The sequence below is a fragment of the Myxine glutinosa genome, chromosome 1, assembly GCF_964187855.1.
Source record: "Myxine glutinosa chromosome 1, kmMyxGlut1.1, whole genome shotgun sequence".
Lineage (NCBI taxonomy): Eukaryota > Metazoa > Chordata > Myxini > Myxiniformes > Myxinidae > Myxine > Myxine glutinosa.
Genome location: NC_136261.1, coordinates 18,704,487 through 18,732,479, shown reverse-complemented (window position 1 = coordinate 18,732,479; position 27,993 = coordinate 18,704,487). Strand labels below are relative to the sequence as shown.

General features: G+C 44.2%; 1 protein-coding gene across 2 annotated transcripts in view; it reads right to left on the bottom strand.

The window, feature by feature from the left end:
• FAF1 (Fas associated factor 1) overlaps positions 1-27,993 on the bottom strand; it is a 63,159-nt gene that overhangs the window by 1,552 nt on the left and 33,614 nt on the right. Inside the window, exons 6-17 of one of the 2 annotated variants that reach the window (XM_078785814.1) lie at positions 22,453-22,553; positions 22,121-22,211; positions 18,353-18,439; positions 18,075-18,119; positions 16,919-17,014; positions 14,860-14,980; positions 12,238-12,301; positions 12,003-12,084; positions 9,205-9,359; positions 8,944-9,080; positions 8,258-8,346; positions 3,463-3,543 (exon numbers count right to left, since the gene is read on the bottom strand). In XM_078785814.1, the coding sequence (XP_078641940.1) occupies positions 3,463-3,543; positions 8,258-8,346; positions 8,944-9,080; positions 9,205-9,359; positions 12,003-12,084; positions 12,238-12,301; positions 14,860-14,980; positions 16,919-17,014; positions 18,075-18,119; positions 18,353-18,439; positions 22,121-22,211; positions 22,453-22,553 (1,149 nt within the window). The remainder of the gene's footprint in view (positions 1-3,462; positions 3,544-8,257; positions 8,347-8,943; positions 9,081-9,204; positions 9,360-12,002; positions 12,085-12,237; positions 12,302-14,859; positions 14,981-16,918; positions 17,015-18,074; positions 18,120-18,352; positions 18,440-22,120; positions 22,212-22,452; positions 22,554-27,993) is intronic. The other variant, XM_068107764.2, reaches the window with a different exon arrangement.

Below are 27,993 nucleotides of genomic sequence, written 5' to 3'. Positions count from 1 at the left end.
AAAGTGATGAAAATAAAAAATGCATATAAGATGTGAATAAATTAGATTAACAGAGAAAATCAGATGATTCTCAGTTGCATAATTATTCAAACCCTTTGTCTAATTAACCCCAAATCACTTCAGGAGCAAATTATTTGTTTGAAATGTTACAAAAATAAGTGTAGTAGGTTTCAGCTGCATGTAATCAGTGGTTTAACTTAAAAATAGGGGCAATACCCCTGGGTGCTCACCTGGTACAATAAAGCAGTATACTACACCGACTAAAGGTATTTTAAATAGCATCACGGTATTTCAAACCTATTTCAGTGGTTGCAAGGAGACAGGGCAGCATGTACAATCATACTATCATAAGTGCACATCGGATTTCTATGTGAAAAAAATAATAATATTTTTTCACATAAAACCGCTTTAAAAATATTTTGCTATTTTCAGAGAAAAAAATATTTCGCCCTTTTTCGGGAAAAATAAAATAAAATGCCCTTTTTGGTCGAAAATGTCTGGCAATGCGAAAAAAAATTAGGGAATTTTTCGAAATTTTAAACTGCGATCGAAATTTTTTACTGCGATCGATCTCAAAAACAAAACGTTGCGTCCACTTGCGTGCGTTGCGTCCCCAGCGTGTACAGCAGTGAGGCGGTGTACTACAGTGAGAGAGTGTACACAAAGTGTGAACAAGTCTCCTATCAAGATGAGTGCTGCTCTTCGTGACAAGTGGCTGAAGGAATTCAACGCTGGCGGTGATGGGGCCACCTTCAAGTACGTGTCGAGTGACACGGCTTTCTGTCGAGCTTGTGAAAAGACTTTCCGGGCGAAGCAGAAGTCTGAGCTGGCCCAACATGTCCGAGGAGACCGCCACAAGAACAACTTGGCCTTGAAGAAGAAGAGGACGGTCACGCAAGCCACCATGGAGGACTTTGGTGGCGGAAAGAGGCACAAGTTCGACGTCGTGGCTCAGGAGCTGTGCCAGGCCATGCTGGCCGCTGGCATCCCATGGTCGAAATTGGAAAACCCTGCCCTCCGGTCGTTCCTGGAGAAGCACATCACTCTCCAGATCCCCGATGAAAGCTGGATTCGAAAGCACTACCTCGACAAGTGCTACGACGAGGCCTTGGCGGGGATCCGTGCCGACCTCGGACAGCAGCCCATCTGGCTGTCCGTCGACGAGACGACCGATTCGGCAGGTCGATATGTGGCCAACATCATCGCGGGACGCTTGTCCAAGGAGGGGTACTTTCGTCCCCACCTCGTCCAGTGCATGTTTCTGGAGAAGACCAACTCCGGGGAGATCGTGCGCGCAGTCAATGACACGCTGCGCTATCTTTGGCCTGATTTCAAGCCGGAGTGCCTCAAGGTCCTCGTCAGCGACGCCGCGGCCTATATGATCAAGGCCGGCCATGCCCTGAAAGAACTCTTCCCGGACTTGCTGCATGTGACTTGCGTTGCCCACGCGCTCCACCGTGTCTGCGAGACAGTCCGAGAAATGTTCAAGGACGTCAACGACCTGATTGCCACGACGAAGAAGGTGTTCGTCAAAGCCCCGTCGCGTGTTGTCCTTTGGAAGGAGCAGCAGCCCAATCTTTCTCTCCCCCCCGGAGCCCATTCTGACTCGGTGGGGGACGTGGATCGACGCCGCGGTGTTTTACGCCGAGCACTTCGAGGCCGTCAAGGACATTGTGGACCAGCTGAACGATGACGACGCGATGGCAATCCGGAGTGCCAAGGACCTGTTCGGAAAGGCGGACATCAAGCTCAGTTTGGTCTTCTTAAATGCCCACGTGTCGTTCATCCCGAAGATCCTTAAGCAGCTGGAGGAGGCCGGCATGGAGCTGGCCAAGGCCTTCCAGCTCCTTGATCAGGCCAAGGAGGAGCTCGAAAAGATCCGAGGCTGCCGTAAGGAGATCCTGCTCACCAAGTTCAAGGCGGTGCTGCAGCGCAATCCCGACATTGGTGTGCTGAGGACAGTGGCTTTGATCCTGGATGGAGATCAGCACGGATCTGAGGTTGGTGTGCCGGCTGGAGTCAAGCTTGCCGACATCCCCCTCTTGAGGTACTGCCCCATCGTCAGCGTCGATGTGGAAAGGTCCTTCTCCGTCTACAGAAACGTCCTCACCGACCGCCGACACCGCCTCACCAAGGAGAACATTACCAAGATAATGATTTCAAACACCTTCTTTAACCGTTCCTAAAAGGGTCTTGTCAATTTCTTCTAGTCCTCTACTTATCAAACAATGCGGTTGCAATAAAGGTACCTGAACGTCATTTTTTACCTGTTTACTAGCCCAGAGTGCTTAATGTTGTGCAGGAAAAAGCTTACCATTTTTTGTTCTTTTTTTGACTGATTTCTGAAAAACTTGGTAATAATAAAAAATGAATAAAACGGGGGAAAAAAATATTTCGGGATTTTTTCACATTAAAAAAAAAAAATTCCGCTTTTCAAAACATAAAAGGCCTATTTTCTTAACATAAAAATCCGTAGTCTAATCATAAGACTTTAAACAAACAAACAGGCACATAAAAAAACCTATTTTCGGGAACAACACCTCCCTCTATACCCTCCCCCCTCCCCCCCCCCCCCCCCATAGATTGCTTTAGACCCCAATTTTTTGATGCCAGGAACAAACGTTGGTACATCATGGGTGATGAATGGAACATTGTGGCCAAGTTTAATCGGAATGGTATGTGCAGTTTCTGAGAAGAAAGCAAATACCTATTTTGGGGAGCAATCCCCCATAGCCCCCTCAGGACCAGATTTTATTTTAACGCCATGAACAAACTTTGGTACATCACGAGTGGTGAAGGTTGTGGTCAGGTTTCATCGAAAGCATGTGTAGTTTCAGAGAAGAAAGCAAATACCGATTCTGGGGGGTTAAACTAGGACCCACTTTTACCCCCCCCCCCCCACCCCATAGACCCCCTTAGACCCCGATTTTTTTTAATGCAACGAAAAACCAATAGTCACAACATAACAAATACCATTTGTGCCAAGTTTCGTCACAATCCTTTCAGCGGTTTCAGAGAAGAAGTTGCAAATGTTTACGGACTGATGGACGGACAACTCGCCATCGCATAAGCTCCCCGGAACTACGTTCCATGTGAGCTAAAAATTAAGCTCCCCCGCTTATCTAAATAGTTTTAAGGTACAACTCACTTGGTCAATCAACAAGCATGAGTGAACCTACAGAAGTTTAAAAAAAAAAGGAAAGTAACGAGCAAAACGACTCCTTATTCGGTGGGTCCCACCACCCCCGTAATTCTTGTGAACTCCATCACAAAGTTTAGGGTCAATGAGGTCACAATTCCTCAATAGCAGGAAGTCTACCCACATGTGTTGGAAACAACACACAATGTATGATATCCTCCTCCCTATTTGTTGATTATCAAAGTCATCAAATACTAGTCACCAACACCTGGTGATTCACAGAAATAACAAAAAACAATGACAAATTGCACAAGAACTCGGACCTTAGCACGGTCTGCTTCCAAAGACAGCTGATAGGCCTCATCTTGCTCCCGTTTCATACTCTCTCTAGCTGCTCGTTCTTCCTGAAACGTGAGGGAGAGGGGAGGGAGGGCGGTTTAAAAAAAAAAGAAAAAAAAAAAAAAGTACAAACTAAACTAGGACGGCACTCTTCTCTTCGAAGGTTGTGACGTCGAACGGTATGACTCTGCTCACATTATTACATCATTAAAACATGTATCAAGTTTGATTTCAATCCCTTCAGCTGTTCTCAAGTTACCTAGGAGACCTATGCTACCTTGGAGACATGTTGAATGGAGAAGGTGGATCAGACTCGGCAACGGTTGCTAGAGTGAGATGTGCATGGAAGAAGTTTCGGGAACTGAGTGGCGTGCTGACGAGGAGGGGAGTGTCGTTGAAGCTGAAGGGAAAGGTGTATGTTGCATGTGTGAGAAGTGTTATGATTTATGGGAGCGAGACATGGGTAAGGAATGTGGAGCAGCAACGAAGGCTGGAAAGGGTGGAAATGCAAATGGTTCGATGGATGTGCGGAGTATCGTTGAGAGAGAGGAAGACAAATGATGAATTGCGAAAGATGATGGGAATAGAGCCTGTGATTGATGCTGTGAAGAGGAACAGGTTGAGATGGTTTGGTCATGTGTTGAGGAAGGATGAAAGTGACTGGTTGAGAAGAGTGATGGAAATGAATGTAGAAGGAAGTAGAGGACGGGGAAGACTTGGATAAAGATGGTGGAAGAAGAAATGCGGGCAAGGGGGTTAAACAAGGTGAGATGTAGAATATAGGGCAAAATGAGAAGATTGTCATGGGGACCGCAAGGCTATCCCCCACTCTTGCAGGGAAAATGGCCTTAAAATGCATGTTGTTGTTTGTTCTCAAGTATCACATTTTTACCTGAGATGACCTTCGATCTATGAGCTTTGATGCCGAAATCTAATCCGTTCATCTTTGCATCATAATATATACTAATAGCAAGTTTGGTCAAAATCCCATTGCTGATTCACAAGTTAGCTCGGTAACAGAATTTTAAACTAACTGACCTTTGACGGTAATTCTGACCTTTGACGTCTTGACCCCGTAATCTAATCAGTTAATCTTTGCATCATTATACATACTTGTATCAAGTTTGACTTGGATCCCTTCAGCCATTCTTAAGTTATCCTGGTAACGAATACTTATGACGGAAAGACGGACAACCCAAAAACAATGCCTCTGGGAACTTTGGCGAAGGGGTGTAAAAACTGTCCTGCACCAACAATGAAAATAATAAGTGGAGCTACATTCAAAGTACACTGCCCCCGTCAAATAAATAAATAACATATTGTCGCGACCGTAAGCCGATGAACACCAGCCTTGGACAAATAGCCAGAACGGTTCTTAATTCTGAGGCGCGTAGCCCAAATTGGTGGTTCGTCCGTAGCGCGCGGGTTGAAGGAAACAAGCACTTACCTGAACGGAAGCACACGAGTTTAAGCTGAAACCCACAATGAACAGGCACGAAACGACAAATAAAATGCAACAATAATGATTAAATGAAAGTAAATGTAATACGAAAATGGTGAAATGAAGATTGAAGAAAAACTAAAATTCTACTTTGAGACGTCTCCACTCAGTCAGAAATACGACACACAGGGGCAAGATAAAGAAATAAAACGTTTTCCTTTTAATCGGCCGGCACTCAGCTTTGGTCCAAAATGGATTTTCGGAGCTCGGTGATCGCTGCAGCCGGTGTATCCACTTGCGAGGAAAACGCTCCAAAAATGGCGCCGAAACCGTGCATCGAAAACGCCCAGGTGTGAGCAAGCAGCCGTAACCGCCCTCTTTCGCTTTCTACTCTGTCCGAAGCGCGAAGAACCCAACAAACCGCCGCCAAGACCTCCTCCTCGCTGTCGAAATTGCCAACGTTCCACCAGCTCCAAACAAAGCTATCCTCACCAACCCGCACAGCAATGGCTGAACCTCCTCCTCCCGCACCAAAAACCAAGAGAGTGATTCTTCTTTCAACGGTCCTTTTCTCCTAGAACTTCCTCGCTCTGACGTCAAACTGGCCACTCACCGAGCCCCATAGAATCACCCCATGGTCGTGCTCGACCAATGACGAACTTCAGGGTGTGGCCTGACGGCTTTGTTTTTTTAAAACAAAGGCCTGCCGGTCGCACCGAGCTCCTTTGTTTCCGTTTCTGAAAATCTTGTTTCTTAACAGGTGATATGTGCATAACTGTTGGGGTGATATTTGTTTTTGGTTGGGATTTTTTGATGCCTTTTCTGTAGACATTGTTGCAATGGCACCCCGTTCATGGAAGAGGCCATTGCTGAATAAATATAGCGCTTATTGTGAAAATACTGGCTGATGATTAGCTGGGCGTCAATATTACTACGCCGTGCGACCAACTCACTGCACCCGTGAGCGGCTGCACTTTAAGAAAATAGTGCTGATCATTAACGGCAACTACTTAGTGTGTGACAAAATTCACGACGCAAATTTTTTTTTAATGAGAAAGTATGTTTTTGAAACTTATTCAAGAGTAGATAAGTAGCACCCCTCCAATGGACCGAAACTGAACAAAAGCTCAGCCTGCTCATGGCCTAAAGATGGATGCATAAGCAATCATTCAGGAAGGAAAAAGAAAGAACCACCTTTAGAGGCCATTTTTCCCTACAGAGCAGGCGTTGGCCTTTTTTGGGCACCGTGGTCCCCTTTTTGAAGCAATGTTTTATGGCCAGATGCCCTTCCAGCCACCAACCCTGTTAGTCGCCTCCTGCGACACACAGGGAATTACCAGTGAGCTGGTACTCAATTTGCCGACCTCGGAAGGATGACAGGCTGAGTCAACCCCCCTGGCATTAATTCAACAACTGACCGGGATTCGAACCCAGGATCCTAGGATCCCAAGCCGGCACCCTAACCGCTAAGCCAACATCAGGTTGGAAGGAAGGAAATCAGGAAGGAAGAGAAGGAATCTCTCAGGAAGGAAAAACTGTAAATTTGGTATAAAGTTGGCTTAGGGGTGTGCGGGTTAATGGGAATAGAAAAGATCATGGTTTTGGATGGGAGTTGATCTGAGATATTGATGAACAGCTGTCTTGAACATCTAGAGGGAAAATGAAATTGAAGAGAATGTGGATGATGATTCCACAGGTGGGGAAAAAGAGGAACTAAAGAGTGGAGATGAGCAATGATTCTGGACTTGTGTAGTTTTACAAGTAGGGGGTTGAACTTTGTGGTGGACCATGTGCACCAGTTTCTGCAGAAACCTGAGTGCGGGGAGGAGTGGGGGGTGGAAGCACGGAAAGATCAGAGGGTGCAAGACCAAGAAGGAGGCAGTGGAAGCCAGAGCAACCACTGACCTGTCTGCGATGGGAAAGTGATCGTCCCAAGGCCTCAGCTTAATCGTGGAAGATTCCGATGATCTTAAAGGCCTTAGTTTCCATGGCGTCAAGCTGAGTAACATGCGAGCCAATCTCGAGAAAAGAACAGTACTGCATCAAGCTGTGGATGAAGGCCTTATCGGTGAATAGGAGTTCAGGTGAGCCGAGGAAGGACTTGTACGACAGAGGATGCCTAGTCGGGAGCTGGCTTTGGAGGCCAACTTTGAAATGTAGTTTGCCCAAGAAAGTTCATGCTGATAGTGAGACCCAGGAGTTTGAATGACTGAACTTCCTCAGGATTGTTACTATAGTAGATGGGGAGAGAAAGGGAGGGTTTGCCATGGGGACTGTCTTTTCGGAGAGAGATAGTGAGAGTGTGAGATTTGTCAGGATTGAAAGATATATATTCCAAGTGTTTATCCAGCTTGTGATTTTTTTTTTTCAACATCTGGAGCGGGGGAAGAGGCTGCGGCCTGCCTGTCTGAAGGATGAGTGATGTCACAGGAGAGAGTGGATTCATCAGAAAAGAGATAAAGTGGATTTCCAGAGAGTCAGAAAGATCATTGATGAAGATGAGGAATAGGGTCGGGCCTAGAACATGGCCATGGGGCATTCCAGCCTTAACAGGGAGAGCAGATGAAAGTATTCAGCCGAGTGCCACACATTGGCTACGAGAATAGAAGAAGTCACAAATCGTCGTGTGGAATTTGCCAATCATTATATTTCCTTTTTCAATATTTTACACCAACAGTTATTTTAAGTTTGTAAATGCCTTCCTAGTGACTCAGTCGACCGAGTCACATGTTGAACATCGTTAATGCCAAAGTGATAAACACTGTTGGTTCATTCAAAGCATTTCAAAATCAATGTGATGTCAAAGCAAAAGTTGAGCCTCCATTCAATCACATCAGCAGCATTTATATTTGCAGACGTGGCGTGGGAAAGGGAGTGAAGGTATTGTTGCATGTCCCACTCAACGCAGGAGACTTGACACGTGCAATGCACACAGTAATGAACCACCTTTAGAACCACCTTTCGAGGCCATTTTTCCCTGCAGAGCAGGCGTTGGCCTTTTTCGGGCACTATGGTCCCCTTTTTGAAGCAATGTTTTACGGCCGGATGCCCTTCCTGCCACCAACCCTGTTAGTCACCTCTTGCGTCATACACAGTAATGCATGTATGCAAAATCACCATCACACACCATTAGAGTGCGAGTATTCTCCCTTTACCGAAACATTCACAGAAACTTAAATTGCATCGGTCAAGATGCCCTGTACAGGTATATAAGATCTCAAGCAAAGAAAGGTATGCACACAGCACATTGCAAAGGCCACATGACTCCAAACAAAATGTATGACAAAGGGAAAGTGTGTGACAGCGTGCGTCGCAAGATTGTAAAAAGAAAAGAACACCTCATCACGTATATCCTGTTGTTGCTGTTCTGTGAAGATGTCCATCGCGTGCATCAGCCTCATCATGAGCTCGTCAAGAGTTGTGTTTCCTAGGGAGGTGACGGCAGGGAGAAGCTTCGCGTCGGCATACCATGTTTGATTAGCGTCACAAATGGTTACAAAATCAACAAAAAGTTAGAATTTGAATGAACCACTGTTGATGATGACTAGTCTCTAACAGGCACAATTATTCTGATATCTGACGGTCGGCCGTGGAAAGGTTTTGGCACAAGTTTTTCACGGAGCATTTTTCATGGACGCACAACTAAGAGCACGAATTTGTAATTTGTTCAGAGTGCCGACGATAGCTCGTCTACTCTTCGCGAAGGATCCTGCCAACCCCTACTACTCAGATGTTTAAAAAGATAAAATAGAAATATAACTAAGCGAACCCAAAACTTTTAACAAACAGCTGAAAAAAAAAGAAAAAAAAAAAGCAAAAACAACCAAACAAAACAAACTAAAAGTGGAATTAACGATCCAATAAGGATTAATCTCCAATGGTAGCTGCTCATTGCACTGTCATCTTATAGTGGACACCTCCCCATGCTGCCAGCACCCTGCTTTTGTTTTTCCTTCTATGGAAAGGAAACCTTTTATTTTGAATGTTAAGGAACCACTACTGTTACATGTGGTGAAGCTCTGACCTGTAGTGACAGAGATGACCTCATTAGCATTCCGCTTGCCCGAAATTAGCAGCAGCAGTGGAAACTGTTCGGGAGAGTACGCACGGAGGGTCTGTGCAGCAACCGAGCCAAAGTGACGCGAGCAAAGGCTCAGGAGCCTGGGAAGGATGGGAGAACAGGGAAGAGAGCACATGATGATTGGGCATAGTACAGCTGTTGCAAAGAGACATCAAAGCAATTGAAGGTGAGGTATTCGACACTGGTATGTCTGCGAAACAAGACCGAGCTCGGCTGGATTCGGTGGTGACGTCCCAAGCCCAGGAAATACAGCTCTGAGAAAGGAATGCTACGACCGACTCTGCACAGAGAAGCTGAGAGCAGAATACATGGGCGAGGATGCTGCTGTCATGGTGCAGATACACTGCCAGAAGTTTCCTCTGCAGGGATATGGAAATCAATCACCAACTTTTACAATGACTATTAAAAATAAAGACGATTTTTATTTTATTTTAACATTTGCAACATCATGAGGGATTTAAATGACCTTAATTAAAGTAAACTAATAAGCAATTCCACAATCACACAGGAGAAAGATTCCGCACAATAATTCTCAAATATTAATGGACTACTCAAGATTATTGACACACACACGCGCACGCACTCAACGCCGAGCTTTGACACACCATGTTATCATACAGCAATTTTTCAAAATATTGAAGATATTTATTCATATTATTTCATTTATTGTCGTTAAAATTGACCCAAACTTTGCCTTAAAAGAATAAATGAAGGGTGACATTTGAGAGAAAGCTCAAACTTACATGAATAGTCTGATTATGCTTTGGAGTGCATTACAAAACTATTGGGAAAAAGTGAGTCACGCATAATCCATTTCTCAAGTCACGCATATTTAGGAGGTTCTCAAGGCAAAAGGGGGTCAAACCTATTAATGAATACATGTAAAAACAGATTTGAATTTTTTTTTTTCTTAACATATATGTTAGGGAAAACCATGGCCAAATTGCAAATTTGTGCCCTAATCAGACGGAGGGCATTGCCACATCGGCACAGTCACACCCTCAGCCAATGATGCTACCCCACAGCCTTTTCTGCATATGAATGAAGAAGTCTAGTTGCCAGAGTCTGAGAGAGGTGTGCCCCAGACCAGTTGGCCGAGTCCCGGAGAGGCGTGTCGCGGTCTGGTGAGAGACGGGTGCATTGCATGCGGTGCCGGCCGAGGTGAGAGTACACGCCGGGCTGTGGGACCAGTGTGATCGTTTTGTTTCCGCCTCTCTCCTGCACGGGGACGGGTGTGGACTGGGCCCTCTTGGCTGGGCTGCGGAGGCGTGACTCTGAACAGAACCTTACGGTGCCCATACGGGCAATAACTGGTAGTTCTGTATTGTCTATCTCCTGTGGTGTGCTTGAGGGGGTTTAGTTTACGGTAAAATAATTAATTTACGTGAGGCTCTTCCGTCCGCACAAAACGCGGGGCTCGTATTTCAGAACTGTGAATAGGTTGTGTGTGTGTGTGCGTGTGTGTGTGTGTGTGTGTGTGTGTGTGTGTGTGTGTGTGTGTGTGTGTGTGTGTGTTGCATTTGCCGTCTTCACCCTACCATTTGTTAAATACACACATGAATGAACTGGGTCTCCTTTCAGTTTTCCGAGTCAGCACGATCATAAAACCACAAGGTTTATCCATGTATGAAAGGAGCCATGCATGCGTGTGCATGTGAGATCCACCCGTTGGTTGGACAGTTCTCACCTGACTCCACTCACAATTTCTGTATTTTACTCTTTCGAACCATTTCTAACTTTAGAATTTACCCTTTAGAACACTTTCTCTCAAGTAGCGCTTTTATGGTGGAGGCTACAAAGGTTTGCTATAATGTCCAACAATTTTCTCTTAAAATTGTAACTGTTTTTTGTGAAGTCGGTGATTGTATGATTGGGGGGCAGAACGTGTTACACATTCCACTGTTTCAGTGTGGGAATGCCCGTTTGCTTTTATGAGTGGGAGTAGGGTGAAAGTAAAGATGGGACAGCTTTGGAAGGGAGAGGTTGAGGCTTTGGGTTTGGGATGGGGGAGAGAGAAAAGATGGGACAGAGTTGGGAAGGGGAGGCTGAGGCTTTTTGTTGAAGAGTTGTCAGAATTGCATGTGTAAGTTTTACTTACAAACTTACAAACCAAAGACGATTAGCGTTCAAGTTCAAACCCCTCGCCCATTGAGCACGACGAATCGCTCTAAGTCGCCATTTTGAGTGGCTCGGTGGGAGGAGGAACCTGGCATGTCACTCAATCGACCTCAGAAGAACCAAACTGAGCTAGGTAAAGGTGTGATTAGGCCCTCAATCCGGCTCGATGCGCTTGAGCCGATTGGCCGACGTGACAATCGTAACAATATGAATTGCAAATCAATGGTTCTCAAGTATGATTTATGGCTAAGTAGAGAACTCGTATCACTTCACACCACCAGACGACCAATCACAATTGTTTTATAAATAAAGAATGTCAATGATTTCAAGCAATCATGTCCTGATTATCTTTGTTTCACACATACCAATTCAGGACATTTTGTTTCTGTGTTTATAGCAATGAAGTTAATGTGCATATTCAACTGTTACACCCATTGCCATTCAGCCCACAAACAGTGAGTAGGACTACAAACATTTTCTCCATGTAGTTTCCTAGAATAAGTAGTACAGGTTCACCTAGTTCTCTAGAAATAGGTAGTGCAGGCTCTGCCATTTGTGGCACTGCCGGCACTTCATGTCACTTATATGTTGCAAGCCCTATAGCAGTTCAAAATATAGTCATATAATTATAAACATGTTTGTAGATTATCTTATCGTGAACAATTATGCCTGTGTCTGTAAAAAATAAAAACAAAAATAAATTAGTCATAAAGTCATTCATTAGAGACTATTTCTTGTCCGAGAACACCATTTGGTGGTGTGATTTTATGCTGAAGCCTTAAAGAAAGCAAAAGTAATAAAGTGTGCAAAGTCTATTGGAAAGAAATAAAGCGAGGTGGGAAAATGAAGGACAAGCTATCTAACAAAAGGAGACAGCTACGTACATCCTGAGCTGGACAGTAGAATGCTTCCTGACAGGCATCCTCCAAAGAGCCAATGAAGAACACAGGGTGTTGCTCTCCATATCTATGGGAAATGGGGAAAGTGTTTGTCGAAAAGCATGGAAGGGAAATTCAGTTGGTAAATTTCAGATGTGATGGAAGGGAGAGAAGGCTGAGAAGGAGAAGATAAGTGGTAATTAAAAGATTTGATTATATTCAAAGAAGGCAAAAACTTTACCGAGATGAGAACTCTGCCATGAAGTGCATTAGTGCATCCACCTCATTCTCAACACCATCTGGCACTTGGTGCAGAGGACAAAAAGGCAAAATACAGGAACAACAACAACAAAAAAAATCCTCAGTACATCCTTCATATTCCCCATACTTGAATTTTCAAAAAATCTTCACCCTACCATTTTCAAAGAGTTCTGCTTCAAGATATGCGAGGCAGTTCCTCTAAAACATGGTTTACACTGCCATGGAAGACCAAATTTCCAGGAGTTTTCCAGGACCAAAAAGTTGTTTTCCAGGACTTTTCATATTGCCCTCGCTTGTGGTGCAAAATAAGAGCATTCACTACCCCTTTGATGTTTTCTGAGCATTTATTTACTTGGCGAATACTGGACTTGTTAACAACATAATGTCTGCCCAGTGAAGGCGTGTACTCTCACCTCGACCAAGCTTATCCAAAAACCTCCACTTTCTGCGTCAAAGACATCACTTTCCTCGACTGTTTTGCACTTAGTTGACCAGTAGCAACAGTTTTGCCCTTGGGAGCCATGGATAAAAATCACAAAGGGAAATATGAACCAAAAACAAAGGAATTGATAATGATTCCATGGAATGTAGCGTTGACATGAAAATAGGTACAGTACAGTGCTGTACGCTTTGAGTGTCGTTACTACCTGCAACGCAGCAGTGCCGCTGGGTGCACACAACACCATGGCAAAGGAAGAAGAATACTGACCCATACAGGAGGAAAAATATCGTGTGAAACCGTGACCAGACCCATGTTAAAACAGAACAGTTTAATGAAAATTATATGTGTAAAGTCGAAACAGCGTAAAGTTGAAAGGGCGTAAAGTCATAAACCAATCCTGTGTAAAAACAAGGGCTTCCTGCGTAAAACAATGGTTAGATTGGATATGAGAGAACAGACAATAAATAAAAACAAAACATAACTGAAGTATATTCAAATACCTGTCCTGGAGCCAAATCATTCCGTGATATGGGAGGTAGTCTGCTCATTTGCAATCACATGTAACACCATGCTTTGGTGCTTGGTGCCTCTCACGTGACTCCTAAGTGTGGTTTCCCCCATATATCCTGATATCTAAAGTCTCCTCACAGACCGTGCATCTGGCCTTGTGAATGGACTCCTTCATGAGCCAATCCCAGTAGTGCTTCAGCCACAGGGAATTAAAATAGTGATGCTTTGACATTCTTAAAATTATCTTTTGCTTTCCCTTTAAAATCAGCAGTGCGCAGACTAAGTTGCTACTTCCTGCTTAATCGGGAGTTTCCGTAAGCACTTTCATAATGGCATAATGTATACACGACTCAACGTCATGTGAGACTACTCAGTCACACGTTCTTCACTCTCCACGTGCGGAACACTGATCTCCCTGGTAGCCCAACAAGTTATTCTAGCTTTGCTTTATCTGTTATCCTGCTGGATGCTGGATGCTTCACCTCTCCCCGCAGGAGACCTGTTCATGATGGGGCATTTTCATTCCCTGGGACTGGTATCCTTTAAACTGTTTAAAAGACGTCGCCTGACACCCTTTATTTTGCACTAGTGGCCATTTTGATTCGACTTTATATCCTGTATCAAGTGTTTTTGTTATGTCAGATCGCCAGTGTGTTTTGTTTATTTATTTGTTACTTGCCGGAAAAGATTCCGGCAAATATGTTGGGTGGTTGGTCTGTCTGTCTGTCTGTCTCTGTCCGCAGTACTACGTCTACACCGTTGCACATAGAATCGCCAAACTTTACACACATATTTGTCTTGCCCTGGAATAGACTGTGCCAAATTTTTAACTCTCTCGGCCCAAGGCCTCGATTATGATGTCATAATTCGAAAATTTGACAAATACAAAACTTCATCCAATCAAGATGCAATTTCTTGAGCGCCATGTCAGCATAAACTGGCAGAGAAAAACAAAATGATGATGTCATCGGTCACGTGGTTCGGCCGCCATCTTGGAAAACCCGAAAAAATTTACACCTCTATATCTCCGAAAGTGCTGAATAGAAAAAATTGACATGGCTCATTGTAAAGACCTCCATGGGGAATAAAATATGTTAATGATGATGTCATCGGTCACGTGGTTCGGCCGCCATATTTGTCCAAATGGCCGATAAAAAAGTACATTCCGGCAAGTCTTCGGTCTCTGACCAATTTTTCATTTGTTTGTTTATATGCCCGTTTTCATTTCATGACCGTCAATCTTTTGTCGTGGGATTCTCGGTTTTCATCATTCCTATCCCTTCTTATAATAAACTGTTATTCCATAAAAGCACGTTTCATGTGGTGACACGTTTCACATTTTGCATGCAAGAAACCATTTTGTTGTGGCTTTAATGGTAAATTCCTGGGTGACGTTAAAATTGGTAAAGGTCTCTTAAAGAGACATGCGGAATTAACAATTCCAACCGGGGGCCCGATAGATTATTAATATTTGTGCAATTTCCTCAATTTTCCAGGATTTTCCATTACTAGAAAGTGTTTTTCCATTTTTTCCAGGAATTTCAAGGACAGTGAAAACCATGTAAAAGCCTGACAAACATCTGATGGACCTTGTTCTCATCCCAAACACCAGTGAAATATCAAAGAGAAGCTGATCAAACAACGACTCACTCATGGGGCGGAACTTGCGCTGGGTCACAGCTTCACCTCCAAATATCTCGCTCTCTGTCTCGTCCATTCCAAAATGAACGTCGTCAACATCGCTTTCCTCCTCGCTTACCATCTGCACATCCTGCACACATACTTTAAAGTTTTAAAAATATATAAATCAAGTCTTTTAAAAGCCGGTCATTCAATGGAAGCAAAGCATCATTGTCTGGGTTTGGTCACCCCCTGCCCAAAACCAAATGACTACCATTAAGCTGGTCATGTTTTTCGTTCATAGAGTTTGTCAATTTATCCTTGTCTCAAGTACAAAGTTTACACTCACAGAGTTGTGCAGACAGCGTCTCAGTAAGTAAGTAAGCAAGTATGAAAATGGTAAGTAGGGCGACCGCAGTAAGTAACCAGGTAAGTAAATGATGGGCGCCCCAGGTGGCTGCATACGGGCGCTGCAGATGGCCGAACAAAGCGTCTATTGGCAATTCCACCAAAAGAAGCCTTGCCACATACTCCTGTAATCTGTTCTCTTAAATGTGTCACTTGCAAACAGCATAACATCTGCCTCGACATTATTTCTTGTTACAATAGCCCACGGATCTTCGTTTCACTTCAGATATGTTCCAAATTTTCTCTGGGAAGCATCGTATGCCAGGAACAGTCATCAATGATCGGCACACTTTGTGAAGGAATAATTTACCATTTGAAGGAAACCAAGGCAATTAAATATTGGCATGCTTCCTGACAAGTCTTTCTGGTTCTGGATTGAATTGCTGATGGCATTACATTTAATATAAATTGCTAACCGGAGGCACCATCCTTGGGAGGAGTGTTAATCTGGCTATCCTATTTGCTTGCACTTTTTTGTGGGCCAGGTAACCTCGGCAAGTTCCAGATTTCCATTAAGTTTTGAACTTTGAGTTTAGTAACGTCTTTTTTGGTATACAAGGTCAAGGCTCATGGAAGAGCGAGAACACTGAACGGATCACGACGCAACAGAACAAAAGGAACAGTAGAAAAAGGGGAGAAACACCAACAGCAGGGTTGAAGGATAAAATAGAGGGGGGCTTGGACAAATAAGGGATGGAAGAGAAAATAGGGGTAGGGCGAGATGCGTTAGGTGGATAATATACAGAAGCAAACTCTCAGCAGAAAAAACTGGAAATTTGAAAGGAGGTAGTCTTGGGGATGAGGGGGGTGGGGGGGAATGGGAGGGGGGTTAACATGGGCAGACTAGATCATGGTTTTGGATTGGGGATGATCTAAGATGGTGGTGAACAACCGTCTTAAAGATCTGGAGGGAAGACTGAGATTGAAGAGAATGTGAAAGTTGATTCCATAGGTGGGAAAGAAGAGGAACAAAAGAGTGGACATGAGCAGGGATTTTGGATTCCGTTGCATTGAAAAGCATTGATGGTGGACCGTGTGCACCATGCAGAAACTTGGAGGGGAGGGGAGGCAAAGCAAGAGGACCAGAAAAGAGGTGGTAGAAGACAGAGACCACCAACCTGTCTGCTATGGGAAAATGATAGGCCCATGGTCTTAGCTTCAATGCAAGATATTCCAATGTTCTTTAAAAAGGTTCATTCACCATCCCAGAAAATTTTTCCCCCAGTCATCCCAGAAAAAAATTCATCTCAAAAAGAGAAGTATTGCTTCAATAGATCATTCTGTGATCTATTACTGCAATGGTGGCATGGTAACCCTCCATACATTGGACGTTTTCATTTCGAGAGATTGCAGACAGATTTGCAAATAACAACAAAAAAATCTGGGATGAAGAATGTTTACAATGGGAAATTAATAGGTGTCAAAAAAACAAAAAACAAAGGCAAAGACAGTGCCTTCTCACCACCCAAGAAAAGAGCAAGAAGAATCTCGCTGGAAGAAATTGTCAAGTCATGTCAATTACTGGAAAAGAGCACAATCTTAGCACAATCGCAAACATTTGATTTTTCTCTTGAATGAAACGCATGCACACCTGTCAGCAAATTGAAATATCGGTCGACCCAACACCGAATAATGTACACAGGAATTTAAATTAAACACCCAAGCAAACCGAAACACTGACCTCCGTGCGCCTGTTTTGACTTCCACTGACATCAGGTTTGCGAGACACTGAGAGGTTATGGCTGGGTTCTTGCAGACCACAAGACACAAGCGTCATCTGCACACATTTGAAATAATGCACACACAACAATAATCGCAACCACTATATCATAAACTTTGGCTGCACCAATACAGTTTTATTCTACCCGACGGAAGCAGACAAAATTCAGGTAAACTAGCAGGGACCCGTGGAACTGAAAACCCTCCCTTTTGTTTGGGTAGTGCATAGGCAATTAGTACAGCATTAATACGCAATTGCGGTACGATTTGTTATCTTCAACGATAAAAGTCCTTCTTGGCCATAACATCGTGGGTTCTGAAATGAAACAATGCACCGCTTTAAAATAATGAACGTTAGTTAGTACAGTATTATTGGCCTATATGTACCACACTATTGTATTAAGAAACCTGGGATAATTTGTCCGAAGCGCTCTGAAGGTGAGGCATGAAGGCATGACGCCTAAGGCCGATACATAGTGTCGTTGGAAGACCCATGACGCATATGCTTTCGATACGATTTTAACAATTGCTTTGTTTGCGTTTCACACTGAATGAAAAACGTGAAGGTAGAGCATGGCGATTGTGATATATGACAGGTTCGACCACTTCGACAACATGTTCGGCCTGAACGGCATATAAATTAAAATGGTGGTCGGTGGAGTGAGCCATCGTACGCCATAATGACATAGCGTGACGGACGAACGGACAAAAAACTGCCGCTACTTTAATATATAGAATAATAATTAGAAAAGCAATAAAGTGAAATAATTAATAAAATAAGTATGTGAATAAAATAGTCGCATCAAATTCAGGTAAATTACTAAATACTAGCAACGGTACCCACCCTATGGGCGGGTCTTCAATTGAGAGGCCCAAATGAAAAGGCAAAATATCAGAAATTGAAGGCTTTTTTATTTTAAACGATTTATATAAACATCCGTTAAATCATATCACACACAAATCATCAAAATCCAAACAGTATTTGTAGAATTTCAATAAAAGCCACATCACTGTTCACATCGGTAAAGATTATTCCATCGTGTTTGGAAAAACTGGAAAATTGGAAAAATTGGAAAACAATTTCAAAAACAATATAGCCTATTTTACTCCAGGATTACCCATCCAAAATTTCGTTGCGATCGGTTCAGCCGTTTTTGCGGTACCTGGGAACAGACGGACAGACGGACAGACAGACAGACATTTGGTGAATTATAGTAAGATAAAACAAACGTCTTTGGATTCCTACCGCAATTTCTTTATTTACTTTTACATCATTTTTATAAAGCAGAATGCAGAAGTCATCTTAAGAACCAGTACGATGGCAGTGTCAAAATGTCTGAAAAATATGGACATCTATTGGCACGACAACATATATATTTCACTGGCATTGGCGTACCATGTCATTTTGTACAGAGCGAGGCCAGCCTTCCCACTGCTGATCCCTCACGGGGATATTTGTTAAGTCAGCAATGCTAGATTTCACCTGCACACAAAACACAGGAAAAGAACATCTCATCAATGCCTGCGATGAACAACAGGTAGCAAAAAATTTAACCACACTGTCGCACTAGTCCAACGAACAAATGAGGTCATTTTTGTCAACAGTCAGGAAATTCATCCAACTCTCCACAAAATTGCATGGCTTTGGAAGATCATGGAGAGATAGACTTTTGTTCAATACACAGAAAAAAATCACTTCAATCCTTTCAGGCAGAGTATAATCATCCACCACCATCCTAATCATTAATAAGCATTGATATGCGGTATGGTGATTGGTCAAAGCGCAAATCAGTAGGTTTTATCAGCCCTGTATACGGGTTCAAGGCTGTCACGGACACTTTTCGCTCAGAAGACTAGGAACAGCATCTTTGTTTGGTAACATCATGGATGACCGAGCTGCCCTATTCACCACAATAACCCTGCTCACACCACTCAGGAGAAGGAATAAGAAAGGATGCCATAAAAACTAGCCCCTCCCCACACCCACCTCCCCCCACCCTTACAATGTCATCATGCCAAATAAGTTGTACTCAGACCATGGAAACACAATCATCAATCCTGCAAACAGGAAAAAAAAATGCTGATTCATGGTCGCAGCGCATGGGTCGGACAGGACTACAAAACATGGGTGTCGTGGAATCAGACAAAATAGTGTTGGAAAACAATTAAGTGGCAATGGTCTCCGACTTGTCTTCAAGAGCACGACCGAAAATTGTCCATTTGCAACGAACGCTTCCACCTGGCAGACAAACCAAACAGCACATGGCAACACCCAAGCTCACAACATCAATGTTGTCATCCAATGTCATTACCTGCCGGAGGTGTCAATGGAGAATCAGACTAACCCATGATATGCGTGGTACCAACTGCTGGAATGACAACTGCATGATTTCATCCAAAGTAACTATCATTGGCTGTGGAATCACATCACAAGGAATTGCCTCAAAAAACAGGAAGTGAAAAGATTCAAACAAAACAATAAGAACAAGCGTTACGCCCCGGTCCCCCGTCGGTGAAGTGATGCGAGTTGACAAAGTGGAAGACGCAAGGCGGCCATCTTGGATTTTGACGTGGCAACCAAATTTTCAATAGGGTTCTTCAGTATGCCTAGATACACCCACACACCAGATTAGAAGTTGGTACTCTGCTTATTTTTCAGGATATTTCGCTCACAAGGTTCAGACATATACATGGCGGCGGCCATCTTGGATTTTGACGTGGCGACCCAATTTTAAACAGCCTTCTTGCTTGTGCCGAGATACACCCACACACCAGATTAGAAGTTGGTACTTCGCTTATGTTTCAAGATATTTCGCTCACAAAGTTCAGACATATATATGGTGGCGGCCATCTTGGATTTTGACGTGGCGACCCAATTTTCAATGGCGTTCTTCCTTATGCCGAGATACACCCACACACCAGATTAGAAGTTGGTACTTCGCTTATTTTTCAGGATATTCATCTCACAAGGTTCAGACATACATGGCGGCGGCCATCTTGTATTTTGACGTGGCGACCCAATTTTAAATAGCGTTCTTCCTTATGCCGAGATACACCCACACACCAGATTAGAAGTTGGTACTTCGCTTATTTTTCAAGATATTCATCTCACAAGGTTCAGACATACATGGCATCAGACATACATGGCGGCGGCCATCTTGGATTTTGACGTGGGTTGCACCCACACACCAAATTTGAATGCGGTCCTTTGCTTACGCACCCACGCACGCCCGCACGCAAACACGCACGCCCGCCCGCACACACGCACGGACACACGGACGGAGGGGAAAGCCATAGTCCCCCTTTCGCTACGCTGTGCGACGGGGGACAATAAATGTCAGTGTGTGTGTGTGTCAGTGTGTGGAGAGGGCAAGGAGGTGTGTCGGTGGATGTCTCTTCCATAACCCCAAAACCATGAAACCTAGTGGACCGAAACTTGGCGTGCATACATACCAAGGGATCTCCAAGGGAGTGCATGAATGAAAACTGGGCATTTGGGTAAAGTTAAACACCCTTTTGAAGATAATTAACAACCTTATTAAATTAAAACTAAAAACAGGCTTATCCTGGTCAACTTTTGATATCACCCTTGATAACTTGACCAGAATGGAGGCGGTAGAAGACACAGAGACTGCTGACCTGTCTGTGATGCGAAGTGATACCCCCATGGGCTTAGCTTCAACACAGGATATTCCAATAATCTTGAAGGCCTAGGTTTCCACGGCATCAAGATGAGCAAAGTGTGAGGCAGGGGAGCCAGCCCAGAGGGAGGAGCAGTAGTCTATCAAGTTGAGGATGAAGGCCTTGTAAGTGGATATGAGTTCATGTGTGTCAAAGAAGGACTTTGTATGACAGATGATACCCAGTTGGCAACTAGCTTTGGAGGCCAACTTTGAAATGTGGTTTGCGGTCATGGCTGATAGCGAGAACCAGGAGTTTGAATTACTGAACTTCCTCAAGAGAATTCTTAAGAAAGTAGATGGGAGGGTTTGCCATATTGTCCTTTCAGACAGAGATGGTGAGAGTATGAGATCTGTCAGGATTGAAAGACATATTCCAAGTGCTTGACCAGCTTGTGATTTTGTCAAGGTCTGAAGAGAGTGAAGATGATGCAGCCTTCCTGTCTGAAGGATGAGGGATAGGATATCACAGCAGAGGGTGGAGTCATCAGCAAATAGATAAAGGTGACTTCCAGAGAGTCAGAGGAGGATCATTGAATATAATTGGGCCAGAACACTCTCTTGGGTTACTCCAGCCTTAACAGGGAGAGGAGATGAAATGATTCCATTGAGAGCCACACATTGGCTACGAGAGTGGAGGAACTTAGTAAGTAAGCCATGTGTGGAGTTGGCCTTGGATGCCATAGGCCGATAATTTGGACAGCGATGTGGGTTGCCAGAATATATTGAAAGATGGCCCTGATCTCATGTCTGCCATGAAGGGCCTCCATCTGCCATTGGAGGAGCAGAAGCAACATGTCCAACGTGGAGTCCATTTTACCTCAACATTGGTGGCAAAGTGGTACAGAAAGATTTCAAAGCTGTTTATAAGATATTTCTTTGGCAATGCCAGCCCACTGCCTTGAAAAAAGAATTGATCCACTGATGTGTTTCTTCTTCAGTGGCCTTCATCAGCATGGACATATCTCCACCACCCTCAAAAGTTAAACCGGCAAGCCACTCCATGAAGTATCAGTAATTGCACCTCTTATCTGGAATGGTGATCATGAACACCACACCAACGCTTGCTTCAATGGTCCTGACAAAAAGGGGGCACTGCCACACATCCACCCTGTTTAGTTTCCAATCATGCAGTTAACAAATATTTAAAATGTAGCCAGAATACGCACGCACACACACCACGCGCACACACACCACGCGCACACACACCACGCGCACACACACCACGCGCACACACACCACACGCACACACACCACGCGCACACACACCACGCGCACACACACCACACGCACACACACGCACACACACCACGCACACACACACCACGCACACACACACCACGCACACACACACACACACACACACACACACACTGCGAATAACAAAACAGACATTGGCAGGCTGACCAGTAAGCCATTTTCATACTCAAATTCAAGGAGAAATGAAATAAAAGTAAAATGAAATAGCAAACATTTCAACTTACATCCTGCACACTGTTGTTTCCCCTGAAGGGCAACTTGTAGTCGATATGCGTCTCAAGGTTCGTGATGTTCAGCAAAAAATCTTTCTGTAACCTGCACATAGTAATCACACTGATACAGCAAACAAAACCAAAAAAAAAAGGAAGAAGCACATGGTCCATAGATAAGCACCAACAAAACAATGCACTGTGACATTCTATGTGCAGCTGTATAAAGAACAAGATGATCTCAGGGAAAGGCCAAACACTGCAATCCACTGAGGGGAGGAAAATCAGTGTTTGATGTAGTTGGGCGAGGATACATTGCAAGACATGACTTTGGTGAGAGGCCACACCTATCTGCATCACTTCCTGAGGTTGAAGTGCCGGCTAAGAGGTCAGCAGTGTGCAAATATAGGCTGTTGTGCTTCGGAAGATGGAGGGTTCGCAGAATGGTCTGAAATGGAACAGGTACAAGAGAGGGGGAGAGATATGTGGCATGTCATAAAAGGTGCATGCATGAGGCAAGGGACCAGTACAGTGATTAAAAGAAATAAATAAACAAAAAGAACGGCACTCTTCAACGTTGACAGATATGCTTTCGCCAACATCATCACATCATTATACATACTTCCACCAAGTTTGAATTTCAAATCCATTCAGCTGTTCTCAACTATCAACTTTTTACCTGACATGACCTCTGACCTTTGATGCAGAAATGTAATCAGTTCATCTTTGCATCATCTTGGCGTCAGGAAGGGCATCCGGCCATAAAAACATTGCCTCAAATAGGGAGCCATGATTGTCATGGGGCCCACAAGGCCAACCCCCACTCTAGCGGGGAAAAATGGCCTTAAAACGATCATCTATATAATAATACCGTAAGGACTCGACTTTGTTATCCCTTTTACGCCACACCCAGTGACCCGATGCCCACGGCACTAATGGATTTACGATCTACGAACCGCGCTCTTTGTTTATCACGTATAGGCATACTCGAAAAATCTGAATTAGCCGACGTTGGGGCCCAAAAGCATCCGATTAACTGCCGATACGACGCCATCTTACGACGCCATCGTATTGGCGTCTGCTGGGCGAAGGAGAAGCAAGCCGTCCACTGAGTGGACAATCCCAGAGTGGTGCTATGCCGATTCCTATTACGAATCCATTCATTTTTCAAAAGTATATCGTAGCGTTGTCATTTAAGTAGATTGCAATAAATACGTTGTTCATATACGCACTCTTCATTCTCATCTTTCTTCCTAACTCTTACTCGGACAAGCAAATCCCCTATGCCATCCATAATGGTACACTCTATCCATACACCACATCCTCCCTTCCGTGGATGTTCCACGGGTTTCGGCCACGGGACATCTTACGACGCCATCGTATTGGCGTCTGCTGGGCGAAGGCGAAGCAAGCCGTCTGCTGATTGGACAGGCGAAGGCGAAAGCAAGCCGTCCACTGAGTGGACAATCCAGAGCATGCATTTGTGCCGGTGTCTGCGATCGTTGTTCATATGCGCACTCTTCATTCTCATCTTTCTTCCTAACTCTTACTCGGACAAGCAAATCCCCTATGCCATCCATAATGGTACACTCCATCCATACACCACATCCTCCCTTCCGTGGATGTTCCACGGGTTTCGGCTAGTTCATATTATTTGCAACATAATATATACACTACATGGCCAAAAGTATGTGGACACCAAAACATCACACCCGTACGTGCTCGTCGAACATCTCATTCCAAAATCCTGGGCATTAATATGGAGTTGGCCCCCCTTTGCTGCTATAACAGCCTCCACTCTTCTGGGAAGGCTTTCCACGAGATGTTGGAACATTGCTGCGAGGATTTGCTTCCATTCAGCCACAAGAGCATTAGTGAGGTTGGGCACTGATGTTGGGCGATGAGGCCTGGCACGCAGTTGGCGTTCCAATTCATCCCAAAGGTGTTCGATGGGGTTGAGGTCAGGGCTCTGTACAGGCCAGTCAAGTTCTTCCACACCGATCTCGACAAACCATTTCTATATGGACTTTGCTTTGTGCACGGGGGTATCGTCATGCTGAAAAAGGAAAGGGCCTTCTCCAAACTGTTGCCACAAAGTTGGAAGCACATAATCGTCTTGAATGTCATTGTATGCTGTAGCGTTAAGATTTCCCTTCACTGGAACTAAGGGGCCTAGCCTGAACCATCATTCCTCCTCCGCCAAACTTTACAGTCGGCACTATGCATTCGGGCAGGTAGCGTTATCCTGGCATCCGCCAAACCTAGATGCGTCCGTCAGACTGCCAGATGGTGAAGCCAGAATTCATCACTCCAGAGAACGCGTTTCCACTGCTCCAGAGGCCAATGGCGGCGAGCTTTACAACACTCCAGCCGACGTTTGGTATTGCGCAATGTGATCTTAGGCTTGTGTGCGGATGCTCGACCATGGAAACCTATTTCATGAAGCTCCAGACGAACATTTGTTGTACTGAGGTTGCTTCCAGAGGCAGTTTGGAACTCGGTAGTGAGTATTGCAACAGAGGACAGACGATTTTTATGTGCTACGTGCTTCAGCACTCGGCGGTCCCGTTCTGTGAGCTTATGTGGCCTACCACTTTGTGGCTGAGCTGTTGTTGCTCCTAGACGTTTCCACTTCACAAGAACAGCACTTACAGTTGACCAGGGAAGCTCTAGCAGGCCTGAAATTTGACTAACTGACACGTTGGAAAAGGTGACATCCTATGACGGTGCCACGTTGAAAGTCACTGAGCTCTTCAGTACAGCCCATTCTACTGCCAATGTTTGTCTATGGAGATTGCATGGCTGTGTGCTTGATTATATATACCTGTCAGCAATAGGTGTGGCTGAGACAGGCGAATCCACTAATTTGAAAGGGTGTCCGCATACTTTTGGCCATGTAGTGTACTTAGACCAAGTTTGGTCAAAATCCCATCGCTGGTTCAAAAGTTAGCTCGGTAAAAGGATTGTTACCCAAGGGGACCTCTGATCTTTGACCCCATAATCTAAGCAGTTCATCTTTGCATCATTACTGTACATACTTGTACCAAGATCGACTTCGATCTCTTCAGCCATTCTTAAGTAATCGCGGTAATGAAAACACCCATTGTCAATGATGCAGAAGAAGTGCATTGGAGGGAATGGATAAAGGATGACAAAAGGAGAATAAAGAAAGGAATGCATCATTGTTGCAAGGGTGAGCAAAAGGAACACATCTTGAATGACTTTGAAAACTATCGTGAATATGTCCGAGTCAAGCGGATCATGTCAAGCTCTTTTGAAAATGACTAGAGTAACCGTAAAGTCCGCGTACTCCAAGTGGATTTTGCAATGGGGTACAGCTGCGAATATCAGGAAGAAATCCAATCAGCACTGTGGTTCAGGCAGAGTGTCAATCTCTTCACAGCAGCTATATATGGCACCGACGGACATTGGAAATCATACCTCAGCATAACCGATACCAACCACAAGAGCAAAAAGTGTCTTCGCTTTTGTGAATAAACTTGTAGAAAAAAAAAAATCAACTTTTCTTCTGATGAGGAAGGGTTAGTGATCTATTCTAATGTCTAATCAAGTGAATTCAAAAACACGTTCATCACAAGCAAATTTGTTGGACTGGCAAGCAAACTAGGAGTATGTCACCTGGAAATACTTTGCCACGTCACATGGTAAAGGAGTCGTTGATGGGATTGGGGGTGCAGCAAAGGCTAGAGTAAGGGAAAAGGTTAAGACTAAAGAGACTAATGCTGTGGTTGTTCAATCTGCTGAAGAGTTTGACCAGGCTGTATTACATCTCTTGCCTCAGGTTTAAAGTTGTTTGGTCAAAGAAGAGGAGATATTAGCAGCTATACAAGAAAAAGATCCCTGGTCAGAAACAAAAGATGCGCCAGGTGTAAAGAAAATTCATGTAGCCAAAGCAGAGGCAGGGCTTGTGAAAATGTGGGCAAACAGCTTTGGATATTCATGATCCCTCAAAGATTGCCGTCGCATATGATGCAGCTCGGGTCAACCCTGGGACATTGGGAAATCACGTTGAAGTGCATGTACATGCAAGTGACTTGGTGGTCGTGCAATAAAACGGCAAATGCAACCCAGGCAAAAGGATGCAGAAGTCAACATCATGGTACCAGCAACATCCACAACTTGGAAATGGCCTGTCATACCTGAGAGTATCATGCATAAGATACGTCCTCCAGAAGCTCTTTGTGTCAGTCGAGGGAGATTGAAATTCACCTTTCATGATGCTGTCTAGATCTGATACCAAGTTAAGGTCTGTTAGGGTTGTTAGTGTACCAACTGTGGCAGAACTGTCAAGCGCACTAAAGGAACTGAAAAATGGGAAGGCTCCAGGATTTGAATGTATTTCATCAGAAATTCTTAAACACGGGGGTATCGCTCTCAAAATATAACCACCAAATTTATTTGGCATTGCTGTCACGGAGGTATATAATAAACCTGGAGAGCCAATGATGGCTGTCGGCTGAAGCTAGCGGAAGTTGCTTGGCGGCCATATTGGGAAGCCGATTGTGTCTGCGTCCGTGTTTGATCTCACAATCAGCTGATCTCACAATTTCTGATTCATTTTGGATGCTTACCGACTGTAAGGAGTCTTATTTGTGAACGCGCTGTTTCAATATGCCACAGTGTGTTGCATTTGACTGCACAAATACCTCAGGGAAGGCCTCCACATGCACATTTCACAAGTAAGTGACAAACCGCGATCGCGGGTGTTCTGCTTTTTCAGTTTTTGGCGTGGTCACGGTGGTGGGGCTAGGTAATTAAGTTTCAATGAAGTTTCAATGAAGTTTGAACACTGTGTTTGAATTTGATGATGTTAGACCACGCGCAGGGTGTGCAATACGACACAGATCTCAAATATAACTGTATTGTGTATTCACTAGGGCTATGTGAGTATGTCAGACTGATGTCTGATTGACTCATTCATTGATTCAGATTGAAGTATCGAGATTGACTCGTCAGCTCGTGATCATTGTCAAGTGATTTAATTTGTGATGAGCTTAACTTAATTGTCCAGTCTACTACTGTCAGGGTTTCCATGCCATCCTGTGTCACTCGTGAGCAGAAAGAGCAAATGGGGGTTACTTGTGGAAGGTACGAAAGTCCGACACATGGCAAACATTAGCAGATGAAGTTGTATTTAACTATACATATGAAACTCAAAATATTATTTTGATATGGAGTCGTTTTGACTCGGATGTTTTGACTGCCCTCTGAGGTTTTGACCCGCAACCACATTTTGTGACCACAATGTATTTTGTTTCAAGGTTTCCAAAGGATAAGGACTTGTGCTCTCGATGGACATCTGCCCTGAGAAGGGAGTCCTTCTACCCCACCCCAGGCACCACAGTTCTGTGCAGTGATCACTTCAATGAGAGTGACTTCGACAGGACTGGTCAAACCGTCCGACTGAAGCCGAAGTACTCGAAGTACTCGATGCATGTCACATGCTTAAACTTGCAAGAAACTGTCTTGGATCCATGAAAATGATGGAGGATGGCAACAAAAAAGTCATCGCGTGGAAATACATCCAGGCACTCTTTGATCTGCAGAAGAGGGAAGGCTTGCGTCTGGGAAATAAGCTCTCCCAGAAACACATCGAGTGGAAGAGCAATGTCATGAAGGTGGACACAGCCGCTCAGACATTGAGCACTAGTGTGGCAGATGCAATTCGGTTTTGCAGGGACACTTTGCAACTATCAGAATTTCAGGGCAGTGAGGCTACCTGCCAACACATTGAAACATTGGACAAACTGTTTGACATTCTAAATTCTCGCAATCCATTGGCACGAAACTACAAGGCACCACTCATGACATCACGAGAAGGACTTTTCCTGCCATTCCTGGATACTGCCTACAGTTACTTGTCCAAC